At 38.5% G+C, this 13,387-nt stretch overlaps 1 protein-coding gene across 3 annotated transcripts in view; it reads left to right on the top strand.

Moving 5' to 3' along the window:
- Nucleotides 1-13,387, top strand: part of LOC106094747 (E3 ubiquitin-protein ligase RNF146) — a 57,305-nt gene that overhangs the window by 14,311 nt on the left and 29,607 nt on the right. For 2 of the 3 annotated variants that reach the window (XR_009396650.1, XM_059361241.1), the window contains exons 3-5: nt 6,976-7,129; nt 8,167-8,437; nt 12,097-12,413. Coding sequence is in view for 2 of the 3 variants with exons in the window: in XM_059361241.1 (XP_059217224.1) it covers nt 6,976-7,129; nt 8,167-8,437; nt 12,097-12,413 (742 nt within the window). In the remaining variant the exon portion in view is untranslated. Of the gene's footprint in view, nt 1-6,975; nt 7,130-8,166; nt 8,438-12,096; nt 13,174-13,387 lie in introns of those variants that run through there. The other variant, XM_013261984.2, reaches the window with a different exon arrangement.

Genomic DNA, 13,387 nt, shown 5'->3' with positions numbered 1-13,387 from the left:
CAAATTTTTTCACAGCTTGTGACTCTGTAATTGCATTCTTTCTTCTGTCAGTTATCAGCTGTAACTTTTAGCTTGCTTAAGAAAAAAAGTGTAAAAAAACGTATATTTGATTAAAATTCATTCTAAGTTTTATTAAAAATGTATTTACTTTCTTTTAAAAAATCCGCAATTACTTTTTGGGCAACCCAATATGATAAGCGCGAGTGAATAAAATATAAAATTATTAGTTAAAAAACGAAATTATTGATTAACAATCAGCTGCGAGATAATAACACGTTTATTCAGGCATATGGTTGCAGTCTTTTTTGTCTTTGGAAAAATTCAAAACTTTGTCTTTAGAGAAAATTGCAAAAAAAATTGTCGTTAGAAAAATTTAAGAAAAATATCGATAAATTTTGTCTTTAAAAATTTCTTTGAAATCTCATCTTAGCTTTGTTGCTATTGGCATTGTTGGATAAGTTGGATTTGAACAAGGGAAGTAAGATTTTACTTGTTTTTTTTTATTGCGTTTTAAGTCGTCTCTAAGAGCCCTGTTCGGATTCAGATGTGTGCTTTACAACATACTCTAGTTGGGTTGGTATGTAAAGCACCATCCATCCATTTGACAAATACCGCTGATGAAGATTCTTGGAGAATCAGATATCGCCACTTAGAATGAACTTTAATCAAATATACGTTTTTTTACACTTTTTTTCTAAAGCAAGCTAAAAGTAACAGCTGATAACTGACAGAAGAAAGAATGCAATTACAGAGTCACAAGCTGTGAAAAAATTTGTCAACGCCGACTATATGAAAAATCCGCAATTACTTTTTGGGCAACCCAATATAATAACTATTCCAATATATATTCATTTAGTAGTTGCCCAACAACAAAATATTGAATGCACTATCTGTCAAAATCAGTGATTAGTGCAAATCTGATTTTGAGTATGTTACTAGTTCGCGTCATTTTTCGTTGTTTGTGTGAGTTATGGTTTTTAACTATAATGCACACACACACAACTAAAACTCCTTGAAAGATAGTGCACTTCGCGAGAAAAAATTGTACTCAGCTGTTTACGGTACACTACGTGGTAATTATGTCATGAAGTAATCCATGCTTTTTAGCAACATCATACATTTTGCCTTACTTTTGACAGTTGTTTGCTGTTCTTTGAATAGAAAGCATTGAACGAAATGGTCTATAGTCGGACAATATCCACTTGCAAAGGCTCTAGAAGTGAATATCGGGAGCTTAATCTAAATCTAAACCGAATTCTATGAAATACACTAGTGATCAGAAGAGTCATAAAAGAAACCTCCGTGGCTAATTTCGCGAGGATTGGCTGGCAAATGACGATATTATTGCAGTATTAGTCCGATTTGGATATATGAGCAAAGAAAAGGCATGCCAGTGCGATCCCCTGTATCACCGATTGTTGCAGACATCATAATGGATGAATTGCTAAAAGTGACAATGAAGAACTAAACAAAAAAAGAAAAAACCAAGACTATTGACGAAATATTATTGGGTTGCCCAAAAAGTAATTGCGGATTTTTTAAAAGAAGGTAAATGCATTTTTAATAAAACTTAGAGTGAACTTTAATCAAATATACTTTTTTTACACTTTTTTTCTAAAGGAAGCTAAAAGTAACAGCTGATAACTGACAGAAGAAAGAATGCAATTACAGAGTCACAAGCTGTGAAAAAATTTGTCAACGCCGACTATATGAAAAATCCGCAATTACTTTTTGGGCAACCCAATATATGGTTTACAGGCAGGAAAACAAGTTAAAACTTAACTGGTACCAAAAGAATAGGGGAGATTCATTAATATCCACTCGAAACATCCACGACGCCAACAAATTTCATGGAGAGGGTTTTTGAAATCAGTGATACCATTTTTTACAACGTAACGAGAAGAATATACGACACATCCTCAGATTAAATGGTTTTCCAAACAACGCCATAAACAGTATTATCAAACACGTAAGGGAAAAATCTTCCAACACGGAAAAAGAAAAATCGCCAAAGATATTCAAAACTACAACTTACATCCCTGGCTTTTCGGAACTCCTAAAAAACTCGGATATATATGACGACAATAACTACAGATTAGCATTTAAAAGTACCAACATCTTAGGCGATCTCTTTATCAGGACAAAGACTAAAATAGATAAAGAAGATAAGTCTTATGTAGTTTATAAGATACAATGCAACGGAAAAAAGAGTAACTCATGCCCAATTACATATTTAGACGCCACAAGTACAAAACTAAAAACTCGAATTTCGGCCTACAAATCGGACCAAAAACTGTCGCACAAACCCATAGAACAAAAGATGGCACTTGCCGCTCAATGCAGCTTGACAGGACAGATTCCAAACCTAAAGGACGTAGAAATTTTGACACATGTATGTAATTATTGTGAAAAAAAGAGAAAGAAAAAAAATTATTTGTTTTTTTTTTGTTTTGTATATTAATGTTTAAATGTATTGGGTTGCCCAAAAAGTAATTACGGATTTTTCATATAGTCGGCGTTGACAATTTTTTTCACAGCTTGTGACTCTGTAATTGCTTTCTTTCTTCTGTCAGTTATCAGCTGCTACTTTTAGCTTGCTTTAGAAAAAAGTGTAAAAAAAGTATATTTGATTAAATTTCATTCTAAGTTTTATTAAAAATGCATTTACTTTCTTTTAAAAAATCCGCAATTACTTTTTGGGCAACCCAATATAAAAATTCCAGTGAAATTCCCTGAGGTGAAAACCGATAACAATTGTTTTCGTGACCTCGAGCCGAACAAACCAAAAAAGTTTTAAATAAAATGGTCAACCATCACAACACGGCATTTTAAGTATTATAAACTAAAATCTGGTCCAAATGACCTTTTTGCCACTGACAACGATCTACATCAATAAGAAGTATATATGAACAATTTCATGCGTATAGCCAAGCCTCATTCGTTTGAACGCTATCGTGATTTCGGCTATCTGTCGAATGGATAGACGTTTATGGGTAGACTGACTTAACCCATTAACGACGAATGGGTAGAAAAAGAAGAAAAGAACTGTCTTAGAAAAATTCTAGCTCGAGTTATTGATCTTGCCCTGGCCTTACGTCACTACGGAAGCATAGTCACACTGAATATGTTGCAAGGTGTTGTGCGAACATAAACAGCAGTGGAGTCGTAGTCTCCTTCATCGCCCTCGTCGTCGGACTATGTTACCCCCTCGACCCATCCCCTGGGGCAATAGACCCAACAGCAGCACGCCAACGGGCCAGTGCCGGGAAGTGTATTTGCAATGGTAATATCGATGAGATAGTAAATTTTATGAGTCGGAAGACCATATTGATTGCAGCGATACAGGAGACAAAGCTGAACGCTGGGTCTGTATGGTCGCCAGTCAATTGTGGAGTTTAGGGATAAAAAGTCGAAGCACCGTAACAGGGGGTTCCCCAAGGCGGAGTGATATCCCCCGCACTCTTTAACCTCTACCTATCCTCCATTCCATCCCCTCCAGACGGCATAAAGGTCGTATCATATGCGGACGATTATACGATCGTGGCTAGAGATGGGCGATGGGTAAATACCCAAAAGGTATTTACCAGGTACATTGGGTAAATACCCGGGCATTTACCCATATATACCCAAAAGCTGGGTATTTATAATTTTGCAGATATCTTGGGTATAAAAAAATTTTCCAACCTATTTTGGATAATTTCGTATTCGTTGTATATAAACCTGACCTTCTGATCTCATACAATCGGATTTTAGTTATATATAGCCGCTATATAGATCGATCTCCAGAGTTAAAGTCTTGAGGCAAAAAATTGGTCATTTTTCATCTGATTTCGATGAGATTTGGCACAGTGAGTTCTAGTAGACCCCTATCCATTGCTGCGGTTCAGATCGGACTATATTTGGATATAGCTGCCTTATAGACCGACCGCCCGATTTCCCGAAAAGATCCATTTATTATCCGAATTCGATGAAATTTGGCACAGTGTGTTCTGGTAGAACCCTACCCATTCCTGTCAATGTGATACAGATCGGACCATATTTGGATATAGCGTCCATACATACCGATCTCCCGATATAGTGTAATGAGCCTAAAAAAGGAGCATTTTTCATTCTATTTTGAGGAAATTTGGCACTGATGCTGAAGAATCTGGATCAACCTGGAGTTGAGTACTTTACTACCGTCCTCAACCTGTACCCGATGTGTGGAAGATGGGCAGAGTGATCCCACTACTGAAGCCCAGGCCATGTGATAGGACGGTCTCCGTGGCACTGGAACTATCGAAATTACTCGACACGGTCAGCCATGCCAAACTAGTTGAGGAATGCCAACACCTCCCTCCAGCTAAGCCTGAAACGCTGGGTCGCGAATTATCTGTGTGGTCGTTAGTCATTTGTGGAAGTTAGGGATACGAAGTCGACCACCGTAGAGTGAAACAGGGAGTCCTCATGAAGAGGTGATATCTGCGGCACTGTTTAACCTCTTCCCATCCTCCTCCACAAGGTCCTCAAGTCACTTACCGGCAGCACTTGGAGTGCTGACAAAAAAACCTTGTTGACCACGTACAAAGTAATTGGCCGGTCTGTGGTAAGTTATGCAGAGCCAGTGTGGTCTTGTCAGCTCTGTGACACTCAGTGGAATAATATTCAGATCTGTTAGAACGCAATCCTTCGGACTGCGACGAGCTGTTTCCTCAGTTCTCATGTGGACCACCTCCATCAGGAGACAAAGATGCTACCACTGCGAAGACATACCTACATGCTGTCTAAACAATACCTTCTGGGCTGTTATCGCAGAGACCATCCAAATCATCATCTTGTGGATAGCTATCTACCGCCCAAAAGCCTTAAGGTAGATCTACACGATCTAGAGCGTGAGGTCCAGCGCTACAAGAGAGAACCTCTAGCGGCATATCAAGCGGGTCTGAAAAACAGACGTGGTAATTGGCTACCGGGTGAATGTAGTCCTTGGAGAACGACCGCCACCCATTGCACCCGAAGAAATCGACCTCCCCCGGCAAACCAGAGTGGTTCTGGCTCAATTACTTTCCGGCAGTTGCAGCCGTCTCAATTCCCACAGAGCTAGGATTGATGCCGACGTGCAAGATGTATGTCCCGATTGTAACCAGGGACCGCACGATACACGTCACCTGTTTAACTGCCCGGCCAGACCCACTCGACTCAGACCCAGATCCCTGTGGACGCACTCCATCTTAGTCGCAGAGTTCCTGGGTCTTGACACTCAACAGAATCAAGCAGACGAAAGATAGAACACAATAAACTGCTACAACAACAACAACGGGTAGTATCAGTATCTTGTATAGTATTATCTTCCCCTGTCGAGATGTGGCCTTGTTTCTAAACTGCCTTCTATCATTTGCACTGTTCACTAATAAGTAATTAGGTAGAAGCATGTAAAGGGTGATTTTTTTGAGGTTAGGATTTTCATGCATTAGTATTTGACAGATCACGTGGGATTTCAGACATGGTGTCAAAGAGAAAGATGCTCAGTATGCTTTGACATTTCATCATGAATAGACTTACTAACGAGCAACGCTTGCAAATCATTGAATTTTATTACCAAAATCAGTGTTCGGTTCGAAATGTGTTCAAATTTTGACAAATTTTGTTCAGCGATGAGGCTCATTTCTGGTTGAACGGCTACGTAAATAAGCAAAATTGCCGCATTTGGAGTGAAGAGCAACCAGAAGCCGTTCAAGAACTGCCCATGCATCCCGAAAAATGCACTGTTTGGTGTGGTTTGTACGCTGGTGGAATCATTGGACCGTATTTTTTCAAAGATGCTGTTGGACGCAACGTTACGGTGAATGAACACATTTCGAACCGAACACTGATTTTGGTAATAAAATTCAATGATTTGCAAGCGTTGCTCGTTAGTAAGTCTATTCATGATGAAATGTCAAAGCATACTGAGCATCTTTCTCTTTGACACCATGTCTGAAATCCCACGTGATCTGTCAAATACTAATGCATGAAAATCCTAACCTCAAAAAAATCACCCTTTAGTTTTTGCGTGGCATTAAAACCTGGTGAGGCCTCTGGCAAAGGCCGAAATCGCGATCGTTGTAGCCTGCTCTATACATTTAAGCACACCATATTGTGGAGACTCTTTTAAGGGATTTTATACTTGGTCTAAGCTGGAAGTACAAATCCAATAACAAAATGAAAAAAAATGTCTTGGAAATGTTATCAATCAAAACCTTTCAATCTATTGTCCGTTGATCTCCACTTTGGGAGATTTATGAAGAATATATGAAATCAATGACCAAGCCATAATTGGCAACCATAAGGATTACATTTTTTTTTACAAAAAAATATTATGTTAAAACAATGTTTTGTAGAAAAAAATCTTTGTGCTAGAATAATTTTTTGTTGGAAATACTTTTTTGTTTGAAAAATGTTTTTTTTTTACAAAAATATTGGGTTGCCCAAAAAGTAATTGCGGATTTTTTAAAAGAAAGTAAATGCATTTTTAATAAAACTTAGAATGAACTTTAATCAAATATACTTTTTTTACACTTTTTTTCTAAAGCAAGCTAAAAGTAACAGCTGACTGACTGACAGAAGAAAGAATGCAATTACAGAGTCACAAGCTGTGAAAAAATTTGTCAACGCCGACTATATGAAAAATCCGCAATTACTTTTTGGGCAACCCAATATTTCGTAAGGAAAAAATGTTTCGTTTTAAATCAAGATTTCAAAAATGTTTATCTTTGGTAGAAAAACATTTTTCGCAAGTATGAAAAAAGATTCGGATTCAAAAAAAAAAAAATAAAAATTTATAAATTTTTTTTTTAAGAAAAAATTTTTCCAACAGAGCTTCTTAGCAATCCGCAAAAAAATATTCCCCAAAATATATTTCGTTAAGAAAAAAAATGTATTTGAGGAAAACATTTTTCCTTTAAAAAGAAATTTCTTTTGCATTTCTTAATAATTTTATATTCTGCTTCCTTCCAGGGTGTTGCTTATAAGAACAGACGTTGCGCCATGTGCCGTCGTGAAATTCCTCCAGAATTTCTTGACCATCCCCAACTGGTGAATGGTATCGAGGACATATGCACCACCAAAGCTACAGATGATGGTTATCAATGGTTCTATGAGGGAAGAAATGGTAAGTTGTCATCAAATTGTTCTATAGAATAATATCCCCAAGTAAAAATTCGCTAGGTCATCTCTAGTAGTGTCTTAATCCAAAGAAGGGACACACCCGCTGCCTAGTACTCTTGCTGTGATTTCGTTAGATTTTTTTTATTTCCGTTCTTTTTTATTTCTAATGCCCACCTTCCTCCTACTCCATTCTGCAGGTGGCTGGTGGGCATACGACAAACGTAGCGCTCTAGAAATTGAGGAAGTCTTTCAAATGCTACAACAAAAACAACAACAAAAACAGGAGACAGTTGCCTCTAATGTAGACGAAGTAAAAGAGGAAAAACTGAATGTGACTAATCCACAGGCAATATTAACTCCTAATCAGCCTTCAAATCAGCATCCGAATGAAGTGCGTAATGATGGCCATGATATATATGACGATGAAATAGATGATGAATATGATGATGATACCGATGAGGATGAAATACAATCCCCCTCAATGTTGCTTAACGATCAAGCTTTCACTTATAACATACAAATATGTGGCTCCATGTATACCTTGGACTTTAAAAATATGATCCAATACCCTCAGCACATGTCTTATAGAAAGCGTAAAATCTGTAGGGCCAAGGGTTTGCTTGCCAAGGGGGTAGCTGGAATTGTAAATTCCTCGCGTCGACGATATCGTAACAGAAGAAGGCCCTATGATATTAATTTGCCCTTTTAAAGACGGAAAGTTTGTTTGAAAATCGTGAAATCTTTTTTTAATTAAAATTAAAGTGATATATTCCATTTGCCATTATATACTCCAAAAATAATATCAACATTTGTCAGTATTTCATGTTAATATAAACTTGCCGTTTATAATAAGGCTTTGCTTTTCCAATATTCAATAAAATATTACTTTTTATTCGTAAATGTTACAACAGAACGTGGTACTTTTCTTTAAACTCCTTTGAAAGGGTGATAGATACGTTTATGTATGTGTTTGTCTCTCTATTTGTTTACTTTCTTTTCTTGTCCATTTTCTTTATCTTCCTTGCCTTTTTTTTTATTTAGGTTGGTGGCAATACGATGATCGTACCAGCCAAGATCTGGAGGAGGCCTTTAAAAAAGGTGAACGTTCCTGTACGATTTTGGTTGCTGGCTATGTCTACATTGTGGATTTCGATGCCATGATACAGCAGCGTCAAAATGAACCGGCCCGTTGCCGTCGAGTGAAACGTGATTTGGCAACTATACCCAAAAAAGGCGTAGCTGGCCTACGCATAGAGGGTAATACGGTGACAACAGATTCCAATTTTGCCCAGCAGGTTTATCGTCAAAATCGGTAAGTGAAAGCGTAAATTTTTAAGTTTAGGTTGAATGGGTAGCCCACCCCTAAAGGTTAGTTCACTCGGAGGCCCTTCCGACCCATTGTGACACCCTAAGAAGGGAAGGAAAAATGATGATCTTGTGAAAAATCATGATGATGAAATACACTGCCCCCCCACTCCGTCCGAAGGAGAGACAGGGAGATGAAAGACAGGGAAAGTAAGAATAGAATAGGGACCAAGCGGATCACTCCATCATGTCACCAGACTAGAGTATCCCCGAAGCTTTATCCCACACTCACTGAAGTATTCACTCCCCAAGAGCCAAGCATTGGTACTCCGCATGGGCGGAGGCATGACAGCGTGTTGAAACCCGTCTTATCCTCGTATCTGATGAGATTCCTCAGAGACTCATTGTATTGGGTTGCCCAAAAAGTAATTGCGGATTTTTCACATAGTTGGCGTTGACAAATTTTTTCACAGCTTGTGACTCTGTAATTGCATTATTTCTTCTGTCAGTCAGTCAGCTGTTACTTTTAGCTTGCTTTAGAAAAAAAGTGTAAAAAAAGTATATTTGATCAAAGTTCATTCTAAGTTTTATTAAAAATGCATTTACTTTCTTTTAAAAAATCCGCAATTACTTTTTGGGCAACCAATACGTTCGCCGAGATCGTTGTGCTGGACTAACATGCGCGCGGCCATATGGTCTATCGCACAGTGTCCAGTTATGACTCCTGTAATCGTACTCAGTGACACCTTATCGAGGGCCAGCAATTCCTTCGTCCTCCAGAGTGTCCTGGTAATCCGACAACCAACCACAGACACCCACCTTGCCACCGCCATCTCCTCTACTATGTTCAGTTGTTCGACAAAAGGCACGTGTGGAAGACCGGCCATAGTTCTGCCTTCCGCGTAGGATCCCCTCCTGGCATACTCGTCTGCAACACCAATGTGTTCGGGAACCCAAGCCAACACTACGTCAGAAGTGGCCAGAAGCCCATATAGGGGCTTCGATCGCATCGTTCCTTGGTACGTGTACTCTTCTCCACAGGCTTCTAACATACCAGTGCTCCACATCTCAACACTGGTCTCACAATGCCGTGTACATCCAGAATATCATCTTCGTGCTAACTCCCTACTTCCTACCGAACATCCTTCTGCAGGAGTAGAAGGTGCATATCGCCCTTCGGCACCTTTCCTTCGTATTCTTTTTCCAAGACAGTTTAGAATCGTGGACTATGCCTAGTTATTTCGCCTTCCTTGCCCACAGCAAAGTGGTCCAGTCCAATGACGGCAGTCTGAAATCCGGTATGTTGTATCTCCGAGTGAAGAGCACCAACTACGTCTTCTTTGGGTTGGTTATCAACCCATTTCGATATCCTCCACAGTGACCTGTCGATAGTCCCGCTGATCGTCGACAGAAATCTGCGTCGAATCAACCAGACTACGTTGTTGTTATAGCCACATTTTCATGTGGAGGTGACGATCCTCGTAGGTAGGTATGGATGCTCGCTCCGGTCCAAAGGACCGATCGCCGTGATAACAAGACTTTCATTGGTTATTTAAAGGCGCCAATAACTTGCTTTGTCATATTGAGCATCAAAGGCACGATGCATAAGTACCCCCTATGGAGCATTCCACTATCCGCAACCTGTGATGCGCCCGGTAGCTCGCAGCTGAGCTTCTCGTGAAAGCTATGAACACCACATAGATCGGACCTCAATGTTCCAGCCTGTATGGTGCTCACAGCTATCCCGTGCGGGGTTTCCTTTCCTTTGCCTTTCCATAGTCTCGCTGATTGTCGACAGAAATCTGCCTCAAATCAACAGGACTACGCCGCCTGCATATGCGATTAGTTTCACGCCATATCCGTAGAGTTCCAAAGGGACTTCGTTTATCATAACGTTCCAGACAAAGAGCTATGAACGCCGTTGAGGCGTTCCCCTTGTTCCCCTCTTTCTGACCACACTTCCTTCCATATCCGCATTAATAATCTTGCTGCGAAGCATACTATCCGTCCACCGGAAGGCACTCAGGTGGATCGTCGTACAGTCCATTGCAGCGACTATCGGCCCTATCTCCAAGTTAGTAAATGTCCCCTCAATATCGGTCGCGCAGACGCTGAACGCCTGGGTTCGAATCCTGGCGAGAACATTAGAAAAAAATTTCAGCAGTGGCTATCGCCTCCTAATGCTGGCAACAAAGAGGTGTCGCATTGGGGCGAGCCGTTCGGAGTGGCTGTAAAAAGGAGGCCCCTTATCATTGAGCTAAACACAGGAATGCCCCTGTTCCTTAATGGGATGTTCAAAATAACATTTCGACGAAATTTTCTAGAAAATTAAATTTCGAAGATTTTCTAAGAAAATCCAATGTCGACGAGTTTTCTATGAATCAATATTTTTTATAAAAATCAAACGAGATTTTTAAAGAAAATCTGACACCGGACAATTTCAGTGGAGCACAATGTGCATATCTCATGGAGAGGTCGGTGAAGATGGCCCTACATGAGGTGTTACGAGTGGTCGAGATGTCTATCCAACAGAGGGACTACACGATGGCGGCATTCCTAGATATTGCAATGCAAATTTGACCTTATGATTTGCTAGAAAATCTCGTCGAAATATGATTTTCATGGAAAATCTTGCCGAAATACATTTTTTTTTGAGAAAATCTCGTCAAAATATGATTCTCTTAGAAAATTTAGCGAAAAAAAATGATTTTCATAAAAATTCTCCTTAAAAAATAAATTTCCATAGAAAATCTTATCGAAATTTAATTTTCAATGAAAATGTCGTCGAAATTTGATTTCTAGAATATACAAAATGTCGAATTTTGGATTTCATAGAAAATTGTTTGGAAACCTGATTTTCCTAGAACATTTTGTGGAAATATGATTTTTATGGAAAATCTCGCCGAAATTTTGATTTATGGAAAATCTTGTCGAAATTGGGTTTTTTTTTTGGAAAATCTCGTCGAAATTTGATTTTCTTGGAAAATTTCGCCGAAATGGTATTAAAATTCCGTCGAAATTGGATTTTCTTAGCAAAATTCTATCAAATTTGGATTTCATAGAAAATCTTGTCGAAATTTGATTTTCATAGAAAATCTCTCCGAAATTTTGATTTTCAAAGAAAATCTCGTCGAAACATGGTTTTCTTAAAAAATCTCGTCGAAAATGGAATTTCATAGAAAAGATTGTCGAAAATCACAGAAAATTTTCTCGAAAATTGACTTTCGTAGGAAATTATGTCGAAAATGGAGTTTCAATGGGATTTTTTCGAAATGGGATTTTCCTAGAAAAATTCGTTAAAATTTGATATTGAAAATAAATTTTTAATAGGAAACTTCGTCGAAATTTGATTTTTATAGAAAATCTCGTCGAAATTTGATTTTCATAGAAAAACTAGCCGAAATTTGATTTTCTTTGTAAATTTAATTTATTTGTTAACTTTGCTGAAATTATTTTAAAAAAATCCTTGAAATATGATTTTCATAAAAAATCACGTCGAAAGTTGATTGTAAAGTTAAATTTTCATAAAAAAATTCGTCGACATTTTAGTTTCAACGAAAGTCGGGTAGAAATTTGATTTCAAAAATATTTTGTCCATATTTGATTTTCGCTCCAATTTTTCCATCCATTTAATTTAATAATTTCTCTTCTCTTTTTTTCCCCCAGCTATCACAATGATGATTTGGATATACATGAGAATGCTCTCTTGGGCGCACATGCCATGGATCCCAGTAATACTCAGGGTCCATTGCGTCTATCCTATGACTTGGGTCGATATGTCATCAATCCCAGTGAATTTGTCTCAACCGCTGCTGCCACAGATGCTGCTCTGCGCATAGCCAGTGATATTATAGGTTCGACTTTGGCCCATGCCGATGAGTTGACACGTTCCACCACTAGCAACAATACCGCAACCACCTCTTCTTCAGCTGCTTCCAGTTATCAACCCTCAACAAGGGATCTGAGCTTAAATCCTGCAACGGGTGAGCTTAATTTAAGTGATTTAGTCTTAGCCAATAATAGTCAGCAACAACAACGACTAAATCCAATGTTGGCTAATGTTGGGGGTCATCAAATGCCGACGACTTCAACTACATTGCCACGAGAACGTGGTAGTCGTGAGCTGTTGGGTGCTGCCGAAGATCTACTGGGTGCCACTCAAAGGGTTATTGCGAGTGCAGATCAACCCACAATAGACTTATTTGAGCAGACACTCAATGATTTCCATGCTTTAACCTTACGCAATATAGTGGATTCCAGCGATGAAGATGGTGATGGTCTGCACCATCATCCTCATCCACATTTGCAGCAAAACCCGCCATCGCCACATACTACTCCTCCTTCCTCTACTTCGAATGGACCACCCAATAATGGCCAAAGATCATCATCAGCATTACAACAGCATAATCATCATCATCATCATCATCATCACGATAATCTAAATCTGCCATAGAACTAACTGTGTGTTTTCATGCATACAATGCGACATGTATACACCAATTTTTGTGTGGCTAATACCAAGAACTTATGACACCACAATTTAACCTAGAAACTTAAAGTATTCCTTACAACAACAACTATTCATACCAGAAATTATTCATATTTAAAAAAGAAATCGTTAAAACAAAAATCAACCGTAATAAGTAAAACAATATAGACAAGCAAACAAAGACTAGACGTTCCTTAACTACTCAACAAAAATAATTAAAAAAGAAAAAAATAAAACAAATTATTAACTCTATATATATATATATATACACACAATCATCATACATACATTTCAAATATACTAATGATTAGAAATCATAATGTTATAGCATCAGTCAACAATAAAATGTATGCCAATCTCACTTTTTCATCATCCTCTCAACTCCTCCTCCCCTTGACTTGACAACTCAATTTCAAGCTTCCCTCATATAACTAACTGATTGCCCTTAACAAATTAGAGAAAAATATT

The sequence above is a fragment of the Stomoxys calcitrans genome, chromosome 1, assembly GCF_963082655.1.
Source record: "Stomoxys calcitrans chromosome 1, idStoCalc2.1, whole genome shotgun sequence".
Lineage (NCBI taxonomy): Eukaryota > Metazoa > Arthropoda > Insecta > Diptera > Muscidae > Stomoxys > Stomoxys calcitrans.
This window is presented reverse-complemented; position numbering and strand designations above follow the sequence as displayed.